Source organism: Peromyscus leucopus, chromosome 7 (assembly GCF_004664715.2).
Source record: "Peromyscus leucopus breed LL Stock chromosome 7, UCI_PerLeu_2.1, whole genome shotgun sequence".
In the NCBI taxonomy this organism is placed as follows: domain Eukaryota; kingdom Metazoa; phylum Chordata; class Mammalia; order Rodentia; family Cricetidae; genus Peromyscus; species Peromyscus leucopus.
Genome location: NC_051069.1, coordinates 115,261,866 through 115,280,896, shown reverse-complemented (window position 1 = coordinate 115,280,896; position 19,031 = coordinate 115,261,866). Strand labels below are relative to the sequence as shown.

General features: G+C 53.5%; 1 protein-coding gene across 1 annotated transcript; it reads left to right on the top strand.

Annotated features, from left to right (window-relative positions):
• Positions 1–11,455: 11,455 nt before the first annotated feature.
• Positions 11,456–15,429, top strand: Osm (oncostatin M). Its single transcript, XM_037208124.1, has 3 exons — positions 11,456–11,671; positions 13,145–13,281; positions 13,744–15,429. Exons 1-3 carry the CDS (start codon positions 11,638–11,640, stop codon positions 14,314–14,316), a joined length of 744 nt encoding a protein of 247 aa, XP_037064019.1. The 5' UTR covers positions 11,456–11,637; the 3' UTR covers positions 14,317–15,429.
• Positions 15,430–19,031: the final 3,602 nt, after the last annotated feature.

The following is a 19,031-nucleotide window of genomic DNA, read 5'->3' as shown; positions in this document are numbered from 1 at the left end:
GTAATCCAAGCTGTCTGCGTTGGTGGCCGGCCGTCTGCTCCTGGTGACAGCTGACGGCGGTTGTGTGGGCAGGCACGCGAGGCCTGGCCCTGGCTCCTCCCTGACCCTGGGCTGGATAGGGTGGAGATATTGAGCAATGGCCCCTGTCTGTGTCACTTTCCCAAGAGGGTCATGGTGCTGGGGTTCTGAGCCATGAGTGTCTGTCACAGTGGTGCCCAGGGGATTGACTGTGGCATCATGTGGATGCTGGTGCTGCCCGTGTGTGTGTGGTGTGTGTGTGTGTGTGTGTGTGTGTGTGTGTGTGTGTGTGTGTAAATACCCACCTATACGTATGTAGAAGGGACAGCGTCCTGGTGTGGTCATTACTCAATCCTCTTTGGTGGGCATGTGGATGTCTGTGCTGTATGAATGTTTCCTGTGGGCTTGACTCTGCATGTGTGGCCACATGTGTCTCTGAATAGGGGACATCTTTGGTGTTTACATGATCACGTGCCCTCTGTCCCATGCGTCTCTCCAGGGCCCCTGGGTCCCCAAGGACAAGGTTGCCCCCTGCTCACCTCCCGGCTTCAGCTCTTCCAGTGGCCTCCACTTCACCCCACTCCGTTCCCTGGCCTGCTGCCCCCAAAGCAAGCGGGTATGGCTTTCTGCCTAGACCCCAAGATAGCACCGGCTCTCCAGCCCCTGCCCCTCCCGGGTCCCCCCATCAGCACACAGCACCTCATGGGTGTTCTTGTTCCTGGTCTCTGCTGGCTGTAGAAGCCTATTTCTCTTTCCTGTCGCTGCACACGTGGGTTGTCCCCAGCACGTCCCTTGAGGAAAACAGTCCCACAGCTCTGTTCCTTCTAAAGAAGACCCTGGCCTCCCACTCACTCACGTAACCTTGGAGACCCTTGGCTTTTCCGAGGTGGCTGTATGTCCGTCTCCCTCCCTCTGTCCTGCATCTTTCCTCCCTCCTTTCCATACTGAAGGCATCACCAGGGTTTCTCACGTACCGAGTAACACCCAGGCCCTTACTGTGTCTTTAAGCCCTTCTTTAATTTTTTTTCTTAGCGTTTGTATGGTGTATGCACGCGTGTACATGTGTGTATGTGGATGCAGGGGTGCATGTCTGTGGAGGCCAGAGGTCAAAGTCACGTGTCTTCCCCTGTGGCCTGCCACCTCATTTCTGAGGTAGAGTCTCATGGAACCTGGGGCTCCATGTTCCTGCTAGCCTGGCTGGCCAGTGAGCCTGTGGGACACAGCTGTCCCTGACCCCCAGTGCCGGGGTTTCAGATGCCCGCCACCAAGCCCGGCTTTACATGGTGCTGGGGATCCGAACTCAGGCCTTCGTGTTAGCGCAGCAAGCGCTTTACCCACGGCCGTCTCCAGTGCCCCAACTAACACAGCAGTTGTTTGCGTCTGTGCACCGCGCGTGTGCGGTGCCTGCAGATGCCGGAAGAGGGTGTCAGACCCCCGAGCACTGGAGTTAGAGACGGTGTGAGTGCACGCGTGGTGCTGGGAACCGAATTCGGGTCCTCGAGTGAGCAACAAGTGCTCTTAACTGCTGAGCATCTCTCCAGCTCCTTCCCCAATTTTTTTTTTTTTTTTTTTTTTTTGGTTTTTCGAGACAGGGTTTCTCTGTGTAGCTTTGCGCCTTTCCTGGGACTCACTTGGTAGCCCAGGCTGGCCTCGAACTCACAGAGATCCGCCTAGCTCTGCCTCCCGAGTGCTGGGATTAAAGGCATGTGCCACCACTGCCACGCCCAATTTTTAAATTGGCATAAAACTTGCATAATTTTCCTTTTATTCCTCTCTTGGAACAGGGTCTTGTTTTTATGTCAGGCTGGCCCAGAACTCATGATCCTCATGATCCCAGGCTGGGATTACAGGCATCCCGATAGCTATTTCAAATGGAGTGATTCCGTGGTATTTGGCACATTTAGTTCAAAACCTTTTCACCACCCTGAAAGGAGGCCGTTGCTCCCTGCCCTGCCCATCCCCAGTCCACATTCTCTCCGCGTTTTCCTCTCAGTTCATATGCGTGGAGCCACACAACCACACAGTGTGTGAGCAGTGTGCCAAAGCTTCCATAGAGCTTAATGTCCTTGAGTGCCGTCCACACCGTGGCATGTGTCAGCGTGTCCTCGTCATGTGTCAGCGTGTTCTCGTCGTGTGTCAGCGTGTCCTCTGCATGTGTCAGCGTGTCCTTGTCATGTGTCAGCGTGTCCTCTGTATGTGTCAGCGTGTCCTCTGCATGTGTCAGCGTGTCCTCTGCATGTGTCAGCGTGTCCTCTACATGTGTCAGCGTGTCCTCTGCATGTGTCAGCGTGTCCTCTGCATGTGTCAGCGTGTCCTCGTCATGTGTCCGCGTGTCCTCTGCATGTGTCAGCGTGTCCTTGTCATGTGTCAGTGTGTCAGCGTGTCCTCGTCATGTGTCAGCGTGTCCTCGTCATGTGTCAGCGTGTCCTCGTCATGTGTCAGCGTGTCCTCTGCATGTGTCAGCGTGTCCTCTGCATGGCTGCTCACACTCGGTTGTACAGCGTGCTGCATTTTGTTTGCCCATTACCTTTTGAAACGTTGGGGGTTGTCCACCTCAGGCTTTAGACTCAGAGTTTGAGGAAGGCGGTATCTAATTCTGAGTTCATTCTAGAACACAGGACCAGCAGCCCCGTAACTCCCTCCCCTCCACTGAATGGCCACCTCACTTGGACACTGTGATGGCTTCTCTCCTGGGGTGCAGGATAAACTTCTTTTTTATATCAATGTAACCCTGTGGAGTTTTCTGGGGTCTCCCCAAGAACACACGTGGAAGAAGGTGACTTCACAGCCTCCCCCCAAGTCATCCAGGTGCTTCTTCCTACATTTTCCTCGTGTGCATCTTCTACTTTTTTATTATTATTTAGTTAGTTAGTTATTATTTGAGAAAGAGTTTCTCTGTGTATCCCTGGGTGTCCTGGAACTTGTTCTGTAAACCAGACTGGCCTCAAATTCAGAGACCCACCTGCCTCTGCCTCCTGAGTGCTGGAAATAAAGGTGTACACCACCACACCCGTCCATAAATTCTCTTTCCTGTTTGTTTGTCTCTGCTGCTCAGCTCCTGAGAATAAAGAGTCAGCAATGTGCCTGCCTTACGTGCGTGAGCATCTGAGTTCAGATGCCCAATATCCACGCAAAATCTGGGGCTGTGGTGCAGGTCTGTAACCCCAGCACTGGGAGGCAGAGATAGGCAGATCCCTAGAGCTTGCTAGATAGCAGTTCTAGTCAGGCTGGTGAGACCCAGTGTCAGTGTGAGACCCTGCCTATAAATAAATAAATGCATGAATGAATAATAAAGTGGAGAGTGACTGAGAAAGACACTGGGCATTGACCTCTAGCCTCCACACCTGTGCACGGCACACACACATTTTCTCTCTCTCTCTCTCTCTCTCTCTCTCTCTCTCTCTCTCTCTCTCTCCCCCCCCCTGCCCCGGCCACCTCCCTGTCATACACAGTGGAGTCAGCCCAGCACTGGCAGCTCCCTTCTTTGTAAGGCCAGCACACACACACACACACACACACACGCACACACACACGCACGCACGCACATGCACACACACACACACACACACACACACACACACACACACACACACTGGAGTCAGCCCTCCACCGGCAGCTCCCTTCTTTGCCAGGCCAGCAGGTGCCACTTTTGTGGAATGGGTGCCCAAGTGAATTTTACAAAGGAGGGGACGTGTGGCACTTTTTTTTTTTTTTCAGTTACTTTTCCTGGAAAGTGTTGCAATCTTGAGTAGTCAAAAACAGCAAGTTTTTGAACATGCTACAAAAGAGTCCAGGAAAAAGTCAGCATGTTTTCAGAGCTGCCCAGAAGGAAGATCACGTGCTCCGGTGTGATTCCTTTGGAAAGGGACCCAAGCAGCCAGACTGCCCGAGATCAGCTGCTCTGGGCAGCACCCCAGGGTGCTGTCCTCCCAGAAGCCTGGCCGCAGATGGTCAGTGCAGACGTGCCAGCAGAGCATGTCTGGCACGTCTGGCTCCCGCAGGCTGGCAGCCAGGAATCCCCCGTGTTGCAGCTTCTGTAGATGGCCACATCTGGACGGCCACGCAGATGTCCCCTGATGTTTCTTCACCGCTACTGTACCCCGGGCACTGTCTGCGCCCTGAGCACAGGGCACACTTTCCTTCCCTGTTTCCCTTCCTCCGCCTACCCGTGGTCCTGTGCCACTTACCACGGCCCCTGTGGAGAGACTGTCATTTTTGTCACTTGGCAGCATCAGTTCTGGACAAGCCATTGAACATGCTGCCCGGTCTCTTGGCCTAGGAAGGCTACCTGGACCCCAGCCTGCATTTTCTCCCCTTCCAGGATTCTGCCTTTTATGCCTCAGTTTCTCCATCTGCAAAATGGGGCTGGCTCCTAAAGGGGTTATGAGAATCCAGTGGTGTGCCCTGCAAGAATGTGTAATGCCAAGTCTGGCACATGAAAAATCTAGAGACATACCTGATTTTGGGGGGGCAGGGAAACCAAACATTTTAGGCAAGAATCTGATATTTCAAAATAGGTGCCCCAAAGGCCAGAGAGGTGGAACAGTCAGTAGAGTGCTTGCTTCCTACACGAAGCCCCGGATTCAGTCTCCACACCTTATAGGCCTTTGCAATGGCAGGCACTTAGTGGAGGTGACGGGGTCAGAAGTTCTGTGTCAGCTACACAGTAGCTCAAGGCCAGCCTGGGCTACGCGAGACCCTGTCTCAAAAAGTGGGCGCTGTGCTCTACGTTGTCGTCATAAGAAACGTGGGCGTACAGCTGAAGTCCTACCATTTTACTGTTTGACGTGGTGTTTCCCTTGAAGGGACACAGCTCTACCGGGGCTTCGGACCTTCTGTGGTCATTGTGCCTTCACTTATCTCACAGGTATAACCTGGGCTCATACCAATGGACTGCTGGGCAGCCTCTGCTCTGTTGTCAGCCTGTCAGTTTGCCTGACGTCACTGTCCCCAGGCTTCCCTCCGTCTGGGTTTCCCTGAGGCGGTCTGGTCAGTCACAGAAGCTGTGGTAATGGCTGGTGTGTCAGAGAGAGAGAGAGAGAGAGAGAGAGAGAGAGAGAGAGAGAGAGAGAGAGCTGAAGGAACTCTCACTTTTTCTTGCTCTCCTCTGAATAGGGCTTCAGACCTGGGGTCAGTTACTCGATTTGGGAGGCATAGAGCACGCCTGTTGGGAGCCCACAAAAGCTTCCTGGTGAGGTCCAAGCTTGCTTTACACAGCAGGGTGCATTAGGGGAGGACTTGATCACGTGCAAGGTCACCAGATAGTCTGCACTTGGCTGTGCTGGGGGCCGGGGTCTTTTGCTCCACCCCTTGGCATTCCTTTAAAAGCCCTTTAGTAGAGATAGACAGGGCTGGTGGGTTTTGACCCAGACCCTCCCGAGGCTAGCCTGTGTTTTCTGCCTGTCTCTTATATATATTCCTATCTACATATTCCTCGTTTCTCCCTGCTCAAGAGTACCCTGCGGGGGTGGGGGGGAGGGAGCTAGTCTCTCTCACCAGGTCCCAGGAAGACTCTGGTAACTGGAGAACAAGGGATCCCCGGGGCCCATGACCTCCCTGACCCGGCATGTCCCTGTTCACTAGGTCTTACGTAACCCCACCTTTCCCAACTGCCCCCCAAACCACCCAATGACATAAACCAATGTGTGCCTTTGTCTGCCCCAGGAACTCCCCCTGAGGGTCAGGCTCAGCCCTTGAGTGGCACTAAGTATCTTAAGAGGTCCCCTGCACCACTCACTACACTTATAAAAATCTAGATACAGCCCTCGATATTATCAGACTTACGCAGATCTGTGTTTTCCCTTCATTCAGGGTTACGTGGTCATCACCACTATCCAGTTCTTGACTAGTCGGTCATTCCTCCCCAGATTCTGCTAGCAGACACTCCTTACCCCTGGGTTCCCACACTCCGGCCGCCATTCTGCGGCTGCCCGCCCCGCCCCGGTGCGTGCGCATCAGCATCAGCATCAGCATCAGCATCAGCATCAGCATCAGCATCATCACACAGTGTCAATGGCCTTTCCTATTGGCTTCCTTCGACGGACGGAAGGTTTCCAAGGCTCATCCATGTTGTGACACTTGTCAGTACATTCCCCGTGTTTGGGACTTAATAGTCCACTGTGTTGTACTGTTTATCCATTTCTTCTGACCACTGGGCCTGTGCTTTGGGGGAATGCAGATAATCTCTCCTGTGATTCCTGAAGGTTTCTGCGGAGGCTTGTATTTTCTGGTTTTGCTTCTTACTAGGACAAGGTTTTTTGGCCTGATGTGGTGGTGCACTCCTGTAATCCTAGTGCCTGGAAGGCTAAGGCAGAAAGATTGCCATGAGTTTGAGGCCAACCTTGATTAGTGAATTACAGACCAGCCTATGGTAAGGAGTGGGGACTAGCCTATGGTAAGGAGTGGGGACTAGCCTATGGTACAGAGTGGGGACTAGCCTATGGTACAGAGTGGGGACTAGCCTATGGTACAGAGTGGGGACTAGCCTATGGTACAGAGTGAGGACTAGCCTATGGTACAGAGTGAGGACTAGCCTATGGTACAGAGTGGGGGCTAGCCTATGGTACAGAGTGAGGCCCTGTCTCAGAAAAACAACTAAAAGGTGTTTTGGATCATGTTTTGGGGCATGAGGTTAGGAGTGGACTTGCTGGGCTTATTCTCGTGGTTGTCGTCTGCTTCCAGGCACTGTCTTGCCTTCCTGCCCGTACTCTACAAGGGTTCCAGTGTCCCTGTATCATCACCAACACTTGCTACCGTCTGTCTCCGACTTATCCCAGAACGGGGTGGTACGGTGCTGGCTCTGTACCTCCCTAGGACCTCCTGATGGGGAGCAACCTTTCACACACTTCTAGGACATTCCTGTACCTTTTTCTTCAGTGGGAAATGTCTGATCAAATCCTTTGTCAAGTGTGTGTGTGTGTGTGTGTGTGTGTGTGTGTGTGTGTGTGCGCACACACACACACTTGGAAGCTGGGGACAAGCTTGGGTGTCATCCTTAGGAATACCAGTGACCTCCTTTGAGACAGGGTCTCTTGTTAGCCCAGAGCTCACCAGTTAGGCTGGCTAGTGAACCTCTGGATGCCATTTCCTCTGCCCGGCTGCCAGGTTCACAGGCGTAGGCCGCCATGCCTGACATCTCCATGTGGGTTCTGGGAATGAAATCCAGGCTGCATTGACTGCTCCATCACCAGCACACTCTTCCCAGTTTCACTACCTCACCCATCCCCCAGGATCTCGTGAAGCACAGACTGCCTTGATCTCAAGGTGTAGTTGAGGCTGACCTTGAACTCCTGATCCTCCTGCTTCTACCTCTCGGTGCTAGGATCACAGGCATGTGCCACCACACCTTTTGCCCATTTTTAATCGAATTGTTTTTGCTTCTCGTTGTTGAATTGTGCCGCTGAGGTTTACAGGGAAGAGAAACTGAGGCCCTGAGAGAGGACGTGACTCAGTTGAGAACAGGCTCACGGGTAGTAGAGGCTAGAACTTGAATCTGTGTCCACCAGCAAGTGGGGGTCCAGTCTCTCTGTCCAATGGAGCAGCCTCCTGCACCCCACCTCAGGCTGTGGCAGGTCCTGTCCATGCATTTAAAGAGGCAGAGCCCTCGCAGCCGGAGGGTGGGCCGGAAAGGCTGGGAGATAGCAGTTCTGAGGAAGCAAACCCACCCTCTCTTCCTCTCCGCATCACGAGGACCCGGCTGACGTGGCCCAGGAAGAGGGGACAGCCCGGGCCCTGTGGTTGAGGATCCTATTTATACGGGCTGTTGCAAGCCTTTCCTGCTGGCGACGGCGGCGACGTCACTAGGAGCTGACCTCACCAGAATCGCTGACGCATCTTCCCTCACGCTTGGCCTGGGTGGTGGTGAGGCTCCGCCTCTGGGCCTCTGGGCCACGCCCACTGCCCCTGCGTAGCCCCAAGGACCTCCACTGGTGTCTCACCCTCCAATCCTGACTCCTCGGTTAGGGTCTGGAGCCTGTTCCTGGCGTCATCATGTACGATCCTACCTCACGGCGTCTCAGATGTGACTGTATTGGGAAATGGGGCCCTTAAAGAGGTAAACCAAAAAGGGTCATTGAGTGGGCTCTGATTCAGTGGGACTGGATTAGGGAAGAAATCGGGGGCTGGGGAGATGGCTCCATCAGGAAAGGGCTTGCTTTGCAAGCATGAGGATCTGAGTTCAAGTCCCCAGAATCCACGTGAAAAGCCAGATGTGGTCACGCAGGCCTGCAGCCCCAGCACTGTGGAGGAGCAGAAACGGAAATGCCTGGGGCTTTCAACTGCTAGCCTAGCTCCAGATTCAGACGAAAGATCTCATCTCAAGGGAATAAGACAGAATGCTAGAACAGGATGCATGGTGTCCTCCTGTGGCTTCTGTGTGCACGTACACACTCCCACGTATCCACACATCACCACCACCATATACAGCATATACATCCACACACCTCCACAACCACCACACACACACACACACACCCTGTATGCAAATGTGGAGAGTAACACAGGAAGACACTTAACGACGCTTTAACTATGACCTCTGGCCTCCACAAGCACAGACACGATTTGTATGTGCACCCACCCTCGTATGTACACAGGCATGCATGTGCCACACACAAAGATCAGGGTACAGAATTGCAGAAGCAGCAAATGACTGTGTAAGGACCCGGTGAAAATGTGGCCACTTACAAGCCAAGGAGCAGCCGTGTGGGGTGGCATATTCCAATAATCTCAACACCAGAGAGGCCAAGGCGAGGGGATTGAGAACCTGAAGCCAATCTGGACTCCAGGGAGAGTCGGAGGCCAGCCTGGGCTACACCGTTGAGAAGCGGCCTAAATAAATAAACAGCTAAGGAGAGGTGCCTGAGAAAGAGCCAGCCCCGGTGACAGCTTGAATCAAACGTCCAGCTCTACAGTGGTGGGAAGCACACAGCTGAGGCTGCATGGCCTGTGGGACAGTGCCCCCACTTGTCCATCCATAGGCTCCACATCAGAGGACGCAAAGAGGTGTGTGCAGAAAAGGAAGCCGGACTGAGACGGGCTCCTCTTCAAGGAACATGCGCAGACGTTCTTTTTTGTGATTCCCCAACGACACGGTTGTTTGCCATAGCATGTGCCTTGTGCTGGGGATCATGTCATCTAGGGAGGTTCCGGTCCAAGGAGGCCAGATGGAAGTTCCATGAATACACCACACCATTTTTAAAAGGCTCTGAGACTTCGGTAGATCTTGGTACCTTTGGGAAGGAGGCCCTGAAATCAGTCACTTGTGTATACCAAGGGTCAGCTGTACACCATCATGACAATTCCAGGAAATAAATATGCACACACAGGTCTTGCCCTTGGTGACAGTGGTCCCAGGAGTTTGTGCACACAACACTCAGATTGGCCCCAGAGCTAAGAGCATGGGCCTTTAGACACCAGGGAAAGTGTACTTCCTTCCTTCCTTCCTTCCTTCCTTCCTTCCTCCCTCCCTTTTCTTTTCTTTGGTAGACACATCAAGTGTCCAGACTAGCACCTCGCCTTGGCAGACGCTGGCAGCCCCCTTTATTTAATTCAGTTTATTTCTTTCTTTGAGACAGAGTCTCCCTGTCAGCCACCGGCTCCCGAGCGCTGGGACCGTATGCCCAGTTCGATTCCATTTTGAGGTCGGGTCTCCCTGTCTCTCCCAGGCTGGCTTCTGGCTCACACTGCTGCCTCAGCCTCTCCAGAAGCTGGAATTACAAATGTGTACCACCACTATGACCAGCTTTGGATGACCTCTCAGCTCTGCAGGGTGACCCTAGTGGGGGGGAGGGGGGGGCTTCACTTCTTGCTTTAAACAGAGGAGACAGAGTAGGATTCATGATGGGAGGAGGAAGAGCTGGGGTGATGGAGAGCCTCTTGCCAACACAGTGGTCCAGAGGTGCTCTCCTGCCAGACCCCGGGGCTGCACAGAGCTGCCCTCTGTCTCCTCACCACAGTGAGATGAGGTAGCTCCCTGCCGGGGCTTGGGTGTAGGGGGATAGGATGTCCCAGGATGACATCAGGGATATGAAATGCAGAAGGAGCCCTGTCCAGGGCCCTAGGGAACAGCACCCTGGGGTGGGCAGAGGTGAGAAATTCAGCAGAAGGAAATGAAGACCTCAAGAAGAGGATCTGGACCGGGCCAGACTGGCGGTTTGCCGCCAAGGCGAGCACTCTGCTGGGCACAGGGAGTGGGTGGGTGCCTCAAGATGGGGAGTGGGGGTGAAGATCTTTGTTCAGTGGACACATGAGGACCAGCGGCAGGTGGTATGGCCGGGGCTGGGCTCCTTCTGCAGGGTCCCTGCACCTGGAGCAGCTCAGGTCGCCCACAGCCCCAGGACCCACACCCAACCTCCTCAGGCTACCTCTGGTCCCCGAGGTTACAGCCTGAGGATGCTCGTCCTAGCTGGGTAGGCATGCTGAGGCTTCCAAGCATGGACCGTGGACCTGGGTCAGCCTGGCTCAGTTTACCACAGCAAAGCCGCCCGCCAGCCGACCAGGAGACGCTGTCTCCAGGGCCGAATGTCGTCATGTTCCGCTGCGGGTGCTAAGAAACAGAAGACCCACCCATGATGGATCACTATCTTTCAGAGAAAGTGAAACCTGGTCTCCAACTGCCACCGCAGCCCCCCCCCCACTCCAGCTTCCCCCTCTGAGCTCACAGCTTCCCCATCTCCCCCGCCCCCCTGCATCCCATCCCCCGAAAACCGGTACTTGGAATTCGAGTTTTGTCTTTTCTTTTCCTTCAAAGGCTTTTTTGCCTTTTATGTCCATGTTGGCGGTGGCCTTGTGGGGTGAAACCCAGAAATGCTTTTCTCCTCTTTGCTGCGCAGGTGAGGCTCAGAGTGGCGAAGTGACCTGCCTCAGGCCACACAGCATGTCGGAAGGTTTGAGACCTAGTCTCTAGTCTCTCCCGTTCCAAGTGTCCGGGTCCTCCTAGAGGAGCCTCTCTCCAGAGAGGGGCTCTGGGATTGGGAAGGCTGTAGGGACCAGATAATGGGGAGAGCAAGGATGAGGAGCCGGGCTAGAGGATGCTGGCCTAGGATTAGGTTCTTGGGGCCCGAGTCTGGCTCTGTGCCCAGAGCCTGGTGGTTTCCGCTCACAGATGTCCCGACAGCCCAAGCGAGAGGGTGGGAAGGGCACCCAACGAGGAAGATGTCTAGCTCCCTTGAGCCCTAAACCTCAGTGTCCTGTGAGGTTGGCGGTTCCTGGGCCAAGGGTGGCCTGGGCTTCCAGAGGCCTGGCATGCAGCTCCTGCTCTGACCCCCGGGCTGACTCACTGAAGATGGCATGGACCCCCGTGCTGCCCGCTCACCCCAAAAAGGCTGAGGCTGCGGTTTACATCATCCTTGGGCGTGGGGCTGACCTCGAAGAACGAATTCGAAGAAAACGGGAGGAGGAGCGGGCTTGTCATGGCGCCTGGCGCCCATTGGCCGCCTGTGGAGACTTTGGTTTTTGGGGTCATGTTCCCAGAAGGCCTGCCCTTCCCCCTCCCCCTCCCCACCCACCTCACGAGGTGTTGGCCAATCGCCCTGTCGGGCATAAAGTGGCTGCCAGCCCGCAGGACGCCCAGCCGAGCTGTGTCACCCCAGAGCGGCACGGGCCGAATCACCAGCGCCCAGCATGCAGACACAGCTCCCACAGAGAACACTGCTCAGTAAGTACTTCCTTCCTTTCTGCCATCCCAGGGCACAGCTGTGCCAACTGGCTGCGGTGGGCACCTTCTGCCCCTTGGGAGCTGGAGCTCTGGCATCAGGTGAATGATGCTGATGAGAAGGAGAACTAGGAGGTCAGGGGTCCACTGAGACCCCAGAATACCCACAGATGGAGATGTGGTATTCCTGGAGGGCTTCCAGAGGGAGGTGAGATAGACTGTGTTGGTGCCCAGGGCATGAGGGAAGGGGATAGAGCGGGAAGAAGGTGGAGAAGCCGGAGGCAGGTGGGAGAGGAGCAGAAAAGGAAGTTGCAGATCTGTGAGGAAGTGCGGCAGGTCCTGGGATGGGGCCTCCTTCTTGTCCTGACTCAATTGCCAGGGTCTAGGGTGGATGGAAACTCAGCCGAGCTTCAGGGCCTCAGATCTGCACACACAGCCACACCCCCATGGGGACAAGCAAACAAAGCCCCCAACGTGGGTGAGGGTCTTCCCTCACACTGATGCAGGAAGGCTTACCTGCAGACCAGAAGCCCCAGTGAACGGGGCAGGTACCCCAGGGCTTCACACAGGCTGGCGGGCACACCCCTACAGACGCTGCTCCACGTGCACCTGTTACGTGCTCGCCGTGGGCCCTCGCTGGTAGTGTAGCTACAGACACCTGGGGAAGTTGGGGAGGGCACTTGTGGTTGGCATGCCTGGGCTCCTGGCCCTCCCCAAGGGGCTGGTCGGTTTGTAGGAAGGGAAGGATGGTGTCACAGCCTTCCGGGCCATTGCACCACAGGCCCCTTCCGACCACGTGGCTGCCGGTGCCTGAGGGTGGGGGCCAGCGAGCTGGAACTATGCTAGTCTACCCTCACCCCCACAACCTTCTTGGGGAGTCCCAGTATCCCTGGAGTGTGCGTGTGTGGGGGGGTTTCTTGACTGAGGGGCAGGAAGGTCAAGGAGAGTTCTGGGCATGTGTGACCTGGGCAGGACTTTCTCTGGCACATAGTTCACCTTTCAGTAGACGGGGTATCAGCACTGGCAGGCCCTGTGGGTGGAGAGTGCCTTCCCTAGCTCTGTGAACAGAACTCAGGTGACCTGATGCCCAAGGCTGCACCCAGGTCCACTCCATTCGGTCTACATGGAATGTTAAGATTGTATGGGAGTCAGGGACTTGACCTGTCAGTCTTAGGTCTAGACCAGCCCTTGTGTGAGGCCAGACGTCTTATAGTGGACTCATCACCTCAGCCCGTGCCCTAAGGTCAGGACAGGGATGTTGTGTGCAAACACCCAGCTTCCGTGCTTGGTAATTGCACCCCCCCTCACCCTGTTTGGTCTGCGTGGTGACTCACTGGGGAGGTGGCAGCCTGGGGGGTGTCCTGTGCAGACCTAGTGCCTGCTGCATGCCCAGCTCTTGCTCTGGGCTGCACCCCCAGGCGTAAGAACTGTACATGCCACAAGTCAGGTAAACATACCCTTCCTTCTCCGCCCCAGGTCTGGCCCTCAGTCTCCTGTTCCTGAGCATGGCACAGGCCACACGCGGCTGCTCCAGCTCTTCCCCACAGCTCCTCAGCCAGCTGCAGAATCAGGCGAACGTCACGGGGAACACTGGATCACTCATGGAGCCCTATGTAAGCCTCGGCCAGCCCTTAGGGCACGTGAGCCTCAGAGAATCTTGGGGACTAGTGAGAAAGTGGATGGAGGGAGGACCAGTAAGGGGCAGGTGGAGCTGCCTGGATCCCAACTCCATCCCCTGGTGGCCACCTGCTGTCTGGATGGCTTGGCACTTTGTTTTAGATTCCCAGATGTGGTAGAGAGTGAACTAGTCCAGTGCTTCTGCAGACCCTCACCCCATCCACTGCATGCACAGTGACCCCCGGGGCCCTGGAAGCACTCCCATCCCATTTCTGTGTCCCATCTCTGCCGTTCTGGGTTATCTCTTCTTCCTTGGCCTTTGTTGTCTCTTTGCTGGGAAGATCTAGTGTGAAACACACAAGAGCTAGTGTTTCAAAGGCAGCAAAGGCAGCTTCATCTGTGTGCATTTGGAGGGGGGGGGCTTCTGGCATGCATTCCTCACTCATTTCCTTCCTCAGATTCTCCTCCAAAGCCTGAACACATCGGACCTGAGAGCTGCCTGCACAGAGTACCCTGTGACCTTCCCGAGTGAGGACACCCTACGGGCCCTGAGCAAGCCTCGCTTCCTGAACACTGTCCACGCCACACTGGGCAGAGTCTGGCGCCAACTGGGTGCTTTAAGACAGCAATTTCCGAAGATTCAAGCTTTTCCAGAGCTGGAGAGGGCCAGGCAGAACATCCAAGGCATCAGAAACAATGTCTACTGCATGGCGCAGCTGCTCCACCATACCCTGGAGAAACCCGAGCCCACACAGGCCGGTTCTGGGACCTCACCGTCCACCTCTACAACACCAAGCGTTTTCCAGGCCAAGCTAGACAGCTGCCGCTTCCTGTGGGGCTACCACTGCTTCATGAGCTCAGTGGGGAGGGTCTTCAGGGAGTGGGGAGATGGCTCCAGCCGCAGCCGGAGACACAGCCCGAGACACAGCCCGAGACACAGCCCGCTCCGGGCCTGGCGCAAGGGAGCCCGCAGAATCAGACCCTCCAGGAGCAGCCAGAGCCCCACGTCCAGGGTCCAGGTGCCCCGGTAGCCTGAGGACACATGGATGGACACGGCATAGTCTGTGGATGCGGGATGTCGCCTCTCAGAGGCTTTCAGAGATGCTCCTGCATTCAGAGCTGTGCAGAACAGCACTTTAAGGCGTGGCGCTGGGAGGCCCCTCCCACCACGGCTGGACGACGAGGATGGTCAGGTCGTGGTGGCCCGCTCCAAGCCTCCAGTCCGAGTGGGGCGTCTGGGTCAGGCCACGTGGGGACGGCTTTCCATTGATTCAGGGGTCTGATGACACAAGCTGACTCACGGCTGGGCTGAACCCCCGAGGCTGTTGGTCCTTTCCTCTCATGACTTGAAGCCGTTGCCTCCAGACTTCCTCCTTTCCCTGTGGCTGGGTTCCAAAGGCAAGGTCAGGTCCGGGGCTCTCTCCTGTGCCTCATCCCATTCAGACCAGATACCTGGACGTCTGGGAGACCTCACGTTGGACAGTTGCGACAGGGGCAGGGTGTCCTAAAAGGAGCACTGATCTAGGAGTTCAAGGGAAGAGAGCTCAGAACTCTAGTTTGTTCCCCGAGTCTCTGCGTGACTGTGGGCAGGACACTTTATGTATCTGAACGTCAGCGTTCTCTGTGGAAAGCTGTGTCGAGTGTGTGTGTGTGTGTGTGTGTGTGTGTGTGTGTGTGTGTGTGTGTGTCCGTCCTTATGTAAGGCCCCTCCGCCTGTCAGCTGCTGGACTCTGTGCCATAGGGTGGACATCAAAGTCTCTGTAAATGGGAACATACGGTGCAAACGGTCGTGGGGTGGGTTTATGGGAGATCTCCCAGTGCCTGGAAGCCCCATCTTGGGTCCTCGCTGCTTGTTGCTCCCTCTGGTGGTGTATTGTGGAATTTTCACACGCTGAACCGGTCCTCCTGGAAGGGGACTCAGAAGCTGAAGAGCAATTACTTGGAGGGACATGACTAATTTATTGATTTTTTTTATCAGTTTTTAATCAGTTTTATATTTATAAGGCTTATTTATAATGTATATTTAATGTTAATATTTTGCTAACATATTTAAAACTTGCCGAGTTTCTAAAATTGGCGTCAGTCTTTTCTCACGGGAGAAGGTTTGGGGGCCCGCCTGTGGGGAGGTCTTTAGATGGCAAGGCCAAAGATGTCTGTGCTCTGGGATGGGTTAGAGGTTTGAGAATCACTCAGAAGGGGAAGTCACATGGCCACAGCTGTGTCACACACATGGGGCATCTCCTTTTCCTTAGTGGTGTGTGTGTGTGTGTGTGTGTGTGTGTGTGTGTGTGTGTGTGTTAGGCTTTTCCTGGGGAGATGCAACATACACACATCTATTCCTCCCAGAACGGGTGCCCATGACAGACTAAAGTTCAAGTCCAAGCTGGTGAGCCAATGAGTTTTATTGGTGTTGCATACAGGAGTGTGGGTGAAGGGTTACTCACAGGAGCGGGGTGACCAAAAGCCCACCCAACACAGACGACAGCTACAACGGAGTCTCTGAGTGGCGTCAGTTGGCAATCCCTATCCCCGCTCCAAGTTATCACCCCCGTGCCCTTCTCCAGCAGTACGCCTCATTTTCTGGGGAGGGACCCTCCAGACTCTTGCAAGGTTTTGTTCACCCAGACCTAGGACCTTTGGTTTACCTCCTGGGGCTCTTAAGCCTCCTGTCTCCTGGAGGGGTTTCAGTTCTGAGGAAATTGCCACAGAACCCTGTCACTGAACCTGGAGCTCACTGTTTGCTAGGCTGTGTGCCTCTCCCTCCCCAGCTTGGGGGTAACAGACCTAGGCCACCTGCCCCGTCCCCCCTTAAAGATTGTATTTTTGTCTGTGAGTCTGTGCACATGAGTGCAGTGCTGGTGGAGGCCAGAAGAGGGCGTCAGAGCTCTTGGGACTGAAGTTAGAGACAGTTGTGAGGACATGCGCGTGCTGTGATTCAAACCCCAGTCCTCTGCAAGACCAGTAAGTGTTCTTAACTGCTGAGTCATCTCCCCAGTCCTGGGCACACAGATTTTAACACCCAACATTTACATCTTTTTCTTTTTTAAATTATTTATTTATTTTTATATATGAGTGTTCTGCATATATATCTGCTTGCCAGAAGAGGGCATCAGGTCCTATTATAGACGGTTGTGAGCCACCATGTGGGTGCTGGGAATTGAACTCAGGTCCTCTGGAAGAGCAGTCAGTGTTCTTAACCTCTGAGCCATCTCTCCAGCCCCCAAATTTACATCTTTTAAAAGAGATTTATTTATTTATTTATTTTATGTATATGTGTTTTATTTGCACACTAGAGGAGGCCATTAGACCCCACGAGACTACAGATGTAGACAGTTGTGAGCCACCATGTGGCTGCTGGGAATTGAACCCAGGACCTCTGAAAGAGCAGCCAGTACTTTTAATTGCTAAGCCATCTCTTCAGCTCCACAAATTTACACATTAAAAAAAAACTAGATGGAGGTACTCCCCCACATTGGCAGTCATGTGTACTCTATGGCTGTCTTGTTTGTGATGGGAGACAGTTTATATTAGGAGTATTTGGGCTGGGCACACGCCTTTAATCCCAGCACTCTGGAGGCAGAGGCAGGCGGATTTCTGAGTTCGAGGCCAGCCTGATCCTCAGAGTGGATCCTAGACAGCCAAGACTACACAGAGAAACCCTGTCTTCAAAAAAAAAAAAAAAAAGAGTATTTGTGGGGCTGGGCAGATGGCTCTGTGGTGAAGAGCACTGGCTGCTCTTCCAGAGGACCCGGGTTCAGTTCCCAGCACCCACATGGCAGCTCACAACTGTCTGCGACTCCAGTTTCAGAGGATCTGAAACTCTCATATGGATATACATGCAGGCAAAAACACCAATGCATATGAAATAAAAACAAATAATAAAAACAGATTTCTTTTAAAAATAATATTTTAATATGATTTTCTGAGCCTATGACTATTATATAAATGAAATGAAGCTTTAAATTAAATTAATGCAGTTACTTAGAACCGACTTTGCAATGCAATCTTTATCTCTCAATATATAGATATAAACATACATACACACCTATATAAGCTAAATTTTATAGATTAAAAAAATCTTTATCTTATGACTCTAATGAATGTTTTATATAAATAATTAGAATTTAAAGTTTTATAAATAGACTCAAAGACATCATTTTAATAGATTTTTAAGATGTTCAGAGCACTCAAGTTTATAAGGTAGTATCAATTGCTAAAGTACCTCGATTAGATAGCCTGGTGGCAAGTCTGCAGAGCATTTTCTTGATAAATGATTGATGCAGGACGGCCCCGCCCATTGTGGATGGTTCCATCCCTGAGCAGGGGTCCTGGGTTCTATAATAAGGCAGGCTGAACACACCATGAGGTAAGTAGTACCTCCACGGCTTGTACAACAGCTCCTGCCTCGAGAGTCCCTGGCCCAGCTTCCTCCAGTGATGGAGTGTGACCCGAGGGTGAGCTGAAAAAGCGTCTCCTCCCCAAGCTGCCTTTGGTCCTTGTGTTGTATGTCAGCAATGGAAACCCAAACTGAGATAGTAGCATAAAAGATCAAAAGATGGCCTTTGTCGTGCAGACTTAAGATACTATCACTTCCTCTTTTAAGAGCTGAACAGCCCAGAGGGAGATGCTTTTGCTGATGAAAATGTTTTTCTCAATGTTATTTAAACCTAAGATATGTGTGTGTGTGTGTGTGTGTGTGTGTGTGTGTGTGTGTGTGTGTGTGTGTAAATTTACAGTGAGGGCAAACCAAATCCCCCTGATTATATTTGTATATGAAAGAAAAAGGGACAGAAAGAAATGAAAGAAGTGTAAGTTTTGGATCAGGCATCGTCTACTGCCCCGGTGTCCATCTGGACTTTGGTTCCCTTACCTAGATCTGGTGATGCTGGCCAATGTCTTCTCTTGCATTAGGGAACACAGACCTGTCCCATACGGCCATTTCCCTAGCTACCTTTTCAAACATCTTATAAAGAGGCAACATGTGGAGCTTAAATGTACATATTTTGACCTTAAAAGTTAGAGAAGTCAACCTCTCCTTCAGAACACTGTGAGGGAGGAAGCCAGCGGACTCCTCTCTGCCCGTGCTGCTGGCCTTCCAGAGAGCAGAGACAGGTAAGAATTGCCAAGAGCAGTGCTGAGACTCACGGGAAGCCAGGCAGCGGTGGCGCAAGCCAGGCAGCGGTGGCGCATGCCAGGCAGCGGTGGCGCATGCCTCTAGGGAGGCAGAGGCAGGCAGATCTCTGAGTTTGAGGCCAGCCTGGGCTACAGAGTGAGTTCTAGGACAACCAGGGCTACATAGAGAAACCCTGTCTCGAAAAACCAAAACAAACAACAACAAACAAAACTGATGCCTTAAACTAAATATGTTGGAAACAGAAAGGGGTCTACCAAACAGGATACTTAAATAACCAGCTCAGAATAAAGAAATGAACATTGGCCAGACCAAGGGAGGTCTGAGAGAACCCGGGTAAGAGCCCCCTGCAGTCTGTGGATGCGGGATGTCGCCTCTCAGAGGCTTTCAGAGATGCTCCTGCATTCAGAGCTGTGCAGAACAGCACTTTAAGGCGTGGTGTTGGGTGGCCCCTCCCACCACGGCTGGACTACGAGGATGGTCAGGTTGTGGTGGCCCGCTCCAAGCCTCCAGTCCGAGTGGGGTGTCTGGGTCAGGCCACGTGGGGACGGCTTTCCATTGATTCAGAGGTCTGAATGTGTCCACCCAGGTGACTCCTCCGGTAAAACGTACATT